The 6,000-nt window shown below is 33.0% G+C and overlaps 1 protein-coding gene across 1 annotated transcript in view; it reads left to right on the top strand.

The window, feature by feature from the left end:
* The first annotated feature begins 1,229 nt into the window (after positions 1-1,229).
* LOC126771133 (headcase protein) overlaps positions 1,230-6,000 on the top strand; it is a 47,104-nt gene continuing 42,333 nt past the window's right edge. The window contains exon 1 of the mRNA XM_050490875.1: positions 1,230-1,939. Within this exon, the coding sequence (XP_050346832.1) occupies positions 1,350-1,939 (590 nt within the window). The 5' untranslated portion in view covers positions 1,230-1,349. The remainder of the gene's footprint in view (positions 1,940-6,000) is intronic.

The following is a 6,000-nucleotide window of genomic DNA, read 5'->3' as shown; positions in this document are numbered from 1 at the left end:
TCTAGTTTAAAACAAATTATCAAGAACATTATGTAAAATAGTTTAAAAAAAAAACAATAATAATACATAATTTAAAAGCTCTAATTGAATCCTCCTTGTGAGTGCAATGGTTGTGTGTGTGTGTGTGGGAGGATAAGTGCGGTAATCAGTTTGTCAGATTGTAAATATAATGAAATAATTAATTTTTACATTTTCAATTAAAGGATAAACATTAATCGTTTTTAGAACCTTACTTTCCCGGGTGGAAAGGACTTAGTATTTACGTAAACGCTCTCATAACGAGATAATGACTTAAGCAGTGTGCACAAACTGAAAGGCAATATTTTTTTGTTCTATTTTCATATTGATAATTCCGAAGGTTTATCATTTTAAAAATATATTACTCTTCTAATATTATGCGCATATGATACAATATGTGAAAAAAGACTCTTTAAATGATAATATGAAGCATTTTTATGATGTTTTACGTAATTCAAAATAATTAAGTCAAACGTCTAGACTGCCTAGATGAAATATGCATCTTTAGCCTACCTACCTATATTTTGTAAATACGTTTCTTAATCATTTAATGCGGCATGTAAAAAAATTAACTTAATTCCTTGTTCATTTATTTTAATTCGGACATTATATATTCCATAGGTAAATTCATTACACAATTATTTTATTAGGTGTGATTCAAATGGTCCAGTACGTTAATTCCCTTATAATAATTAAAACTAAAACCATTTATTTCAATATTTTGAAATGTTACGTGTTTATAGATTTATACACCTCGTTAATGACGATCGAAACTAGGTTTTATTACAGACAGCATACATAATCAATATGTTTCCAAATATTAGGTACAGGTAGAACAAAAATAATATTGACTTTATAGTCGTTGTTTCATCAATAACTTATTGTTTGTGTTATAATGGTATCGTAACAGAAAATTGAACAATAATGGCGCTATGTAACCAATTCAGTTTTCGCCAATCAGAGGTCCTGGCAATAACACAGGATGCAATGCTACATGAACATCAACCGCCACCACCACCTCGCCCGCTGTCGCGCGAAAGTGAAAATTTGCTAGGCACTTTCTCCCCACCCGGGCCGTCGCGCGTCGGCCGCATCGCCCCGCCCCTCGCTGCACCCCCGCGCCCCCTCGCGCGCCGCAAGGTCAGCCCCGCGTGCAGGCGGGTGGCGCGGCGGCGGCGCGGCGACGCGCTGCGCTCTTGAAATTTCGCTTTCGTTCACTCGCGGTTATTAGTCGGCCGCGCGCGCTCCGGCAAGCATGTGTTTCGCGTGACGCGTTTTAGTACTTCGCGGCGGCACGTTCGATTTCGTTGGCGAGTCGGTCGTGATCCGACATGGCACCGCGACGGCAAGGCGCGACCGGCGAACGTGAAGCCGAAGACATTCACGGGTGCTGCGTTCCTGGTGAATGCCTTCGTCCCCGGGAACCCGTACGCATTGAGGACGCTATCCGCGTGCTATGCAACAACGACACGTGTGCCGTCGGTCGGTACATGCACAGAGAATGCTTCGAGCAATGGGAGGCCGGGGTGCTCGCTTATCTAAAGTCCTGCGGCCGCGCACGTTCGTGGTCCGAAAGACAGAGACATCAGAATTTATGGACGAAGAAGGGCTATGATTTGGCTTTCAAGGCGTGTGGATGCCGTTGCGGTCGTGGTCACCTAAAGAAAGACTTAGATTGGACACCACCAGGAACCGCTGTAAGAGCAGACGATGAAAAGAAGAAGCGGAGGCGAGCGAGATCGGGTCGGACACCGGCGGCTGTAGACGCGCGCAGCAGGGCTTTCAGTTTATCAAGTTCTGGGTCCTGTTCTCCACCATCTGCACCTTCAGAGCCATCTGCTAGTCCTACACATGCTGTACCTCACTCGATGACCCCAGCGAAGAGGAATTCGAAACCTGAAATCGTTTCCGATAGAATCAGGTAACTAAAAATATTTTATTCATTTTAATATTATATCTGCTCATGATTTAACTGTCTTTCGATCTTAATTTTAAACAAATGTTAATATACGTTAGTGTGAAACAAACATTATCCGTATTGTTACATTACAGTATGAATATTTTAAAAGGCAGGTAAGTTTACGCGACAGCATTATTATGTGTGAGGTATTAGAAGTCAAAACATGTCTACCGGTCACACTAAGTTGTAACAACATTATATGTATAAAATAATAATCAAGACTTGTTTCCTGGGATTAAGCGTATGGCGCCGTGCGGGTTAAATCGCAAACTATATTAATATAAAACTTCGCCCACGCATATTTTGTCTACTAACTACTAGCTACGCCTACGGTGTTTTGAATGTGGTCGCTTGCCGGTTGTTTATATTTAATCCTCTAAGAGCTCCGTATAATTGGCGGAGAACTGGTTGTGTGCTCGCAGGCTAGTGTCGGTCAAAACCGGACCCCTTTTACTGTATGCATCGAATTAAGATTCAAAATTAGATATTTATACTCAAGTATTTTAGAAAACTTATCCTAATCAAGTAAGTAGAAAGTACTCTAGGTTAATTACATTGCAATTTATCACTACTTTCAAAATTTATAGCAAATAATGTCGTCATTTCACATTTTATTTAAAAAATATATCTTTTATATATTAATCAAATAAAATAAACGAATATTGAAATTACACACATTTTAAATTTAAACCTTACATTTTTTGTAGATGATTTAATAATATATGTATAAGTGAGTACTTCGACGGTTGACACCTGGTTTTCGTTTAATTATCATTTGCAACATTAGCTTGTGAATTCATAAACATGTTTGTTATTCATCACGGTTATATTTTATTACAATCGCGATATCAAGTTGATTTAGTTGGAAATGACGGCCCCTAACTCACCTGTATTTGTTTACAAATTCGTTGGAATTTCCTAAACAGATAAAATATTATAAGTTTTAAAAATATTACAATAAGAATATATTTTGAATAATCTTTTAACCTTAAAAGAAATAACATAACCCAGTTTTATATAAAATAGATTATTAATTTAATACGTTCTTAATCATTAAAATAGTCGAATTTTATAAAAAAATGTACAATACTTAAATAATATATTGACATCTAAAAATACTATATTTTCAAGAAAAAAAAAATGTAACTTAATTCACCTGTAATTTATGTTTAATGTATAAATTAATTTGTATATAACATAATATAAATAACATTAAAAACGGTACGTGTTATGCAAATCAAAATGTCATATCAACCAAAAAGGCGCGTAACCTTTTAACGTGTATTTCCAACATCAATTCTATAAATTAACAATTGCAATTCAGTATATTGTGTTCAAAACAATGAGTTTTTGCACAACAGTTGGCGTTAGTATTCCACTCGGAAAGCGCATCCGAAATTGTTGGAGCCCTAAAAATGCAATTTCGCCGGTCCCATACATTAACTTCGCTTCGTTGCGCAGCTGGTTTCCGCTTCCCGTACACACTACATTGTTACTGTCAAAAATGCATTTTCCCGAAATTGCCACAGCTGCCCTTCGTTCAATTTGTTGCGGTTTCTTCGCTAAAACTCATTACAATTCCGATTACCTTATCGAATTGTTTTAAGTTCAAATGTTATCGGTTTATGCATTGTTATTGTGTAACGTAACTATTTTGTGTCGTAATCATTATATTATAACTTATTAATTTGATATCATGTATATAGATACATTTAACTTACAAACATACACGAATTTGATTAGTTCATTCTCTAGTTCACATTTGCGTTTATATTATATCCACTTAATAGTGAAAGGTAAACTATCTAATATTATCGAGTTTATTTAAATGGCGTTTTTCTTCCTTCCCCTCAAAAACTGCTGTTACTATTTAATGTTTTTAGTATTGTTATTCAAATAAATATTATACTTTTTAATTGACGTTGAATTGAAATGTAAAGGGAAAAATTCTTAAGTTTATTTACTGTAGCAGTATATGTAAATGCGTATTGAATGAGCAAAGGATTAAAAATAACACGTTATCAATACCTTTTATAAATACACAAACAGGTATTACATCGAACCATTAATTTATTATATAGAACCGTTTTTATTATTTGTTACAATTTATGTGTTTAAATTGTTATTTATGTTTTTAATAAAAAGTTGATATATTACCAACGCTAGAAGCACACTAAAATATTTTCAATAGAATACTTGTACCCTATAAACATATACTGTATATCTAACCAGTAATACTGTATGTTTAATCCTGCTTTACGATATTAAGTTTAATCATAAGCCAGAGTGAAAATTCCACGCAAAAACAACTGCCGTCGCACTGTTTACCAAACAGCTAATTTATAAATACATACATTATAAATACATATTAGATAAAATAACGCATAAATATATTTTACAAAGATAACAATAATTATGCAAATGTATGGAAACACTTATATTATAACTTGAATTAATAACGCGGTTTTATTCTTTTTTTATATATATATTTTTTATTCTTTAAATATTGAATTATTTCATAGCAATCATTAATTTATTCACGTGTTTAAACAAAACGTGACTTTATTATCAACGATATTGAACATCGTTATTTCTTCTTTTCAATCGTAGGTGTTATAGCTATGAAATATAGTATAATTATGATCTTCATTGTTCCGTGGGCGAAGACTGCATGACGTCCCATTACCGATGGCTTGTTTACTCGTTGAGTTGACCTATAAAAAGAGACGATGCGTAACCTCTACAGAAACTTATACGCTTTACAAATCAATCATATCTGCATTTAATATATTAATAACCACAGATTATATTATAAACAAATAATAGGATAACACTTTTTTAAAATCAATCCTATCTGGACATTAAAATGTTACTAACCACAGATAATATTATAAACAGGCAATGGAATAATTGTTGTGTGATTTAAATACCTACCATTAAAAAATAAAATTAATTTATATTCAAAAATATTGATTTAAATTTTTATCAATATTTCTTAAACAATATTTTAATTTGTCTATTTTAAGATGTGAAATCGAATTAAAATAAGCTATTTTTTTTCTAAATTCTAGATACATTAAGCCCTATTTGGACGTTTTAAAATTTTAATTGAAATCATGAATCTTTGACTGCACGCCTCGAAGGTATAAATAAAATTAATGCGATAGTTTGTATGCGTGTGCACGTTGTAATTCCATTAATTGATTGTAAAATACCTTATAAGACGAAAACGTTCGGTTTTAATTACTATTTCTATTAATATTTATCAATCCCTTTAATCATGTGTTGTCATACCGTTATTATTTATTAGATAATATGTTTTCAGTATCCTTCTTGAAATTACTTGTTATGTAAGGAATACTGTGAAGATGTGATATTATTAGTTCACTAATATTTCAACAAAACTTACGACAATTATTCTACAATAAACATAGAACTGTTCAGATGACAAACATCTTAATATCTAAACATATCGTTTTACAAAAGATCCTTTGGCAAACGCGCAATTGATAAATCTCTTACTTTGTGAATGTTTTTTTTATTTTATTTCTCTAACTTAACCTTACCAATATCAAATGAAATGAAATTGTTTGTCAAATTTATGAATTTTATTATATTCTGACAAAAAAGGTGGTAGATCCGGGTGGATGGGGGCTGTCCAAGATCGGGATGGTTCTATAGAGGAGGCTTTCGTCCAGCAGTGGACGGTGATTAGCTGTAAAAATAAATGTATTAATAGAACCAGTTTTTAGTCAAAAGACGAAAACATGTTGCATAATTATTTTGCAAATGAAAATTTTTTTTATTTTTTTCAATTGACATGACTTTATTTCTACAATATAATAAGGAATACTTTGTCTCATGACAATGATTAGGATCAAATAATAATAAATCGGCTTAAATATAATCGGGAACGTTGTGAAAGAAGAGATATTGAAAGGTATTAATGAAACCAAAACCAGCTTCTGTATATCCAGTAAAATTTCCGAACGGGGTTCGTACTTCCATTCTGTCGGTTACGC

Source organism: Nymphalis io, chromosome 10 (assembly GCF_905147045.1).
Source record: "Nymphalis io chromosome 10, ilAglIoxx1.1, whole genome shotgun sequence".
In the NCBI taxonomy this organism is placed as follows: Eukaryota; Metazoa; Arthropoda; class Insecta; order Lepidoptera; family Nymphalidae; genus Nymphalis; species Nymphalis io.
The sequence above is the reverse complement of the archived record's forward strand: the minus strand, read 5'-3'. Positions and strand labels throughout refer to the sequence as shown.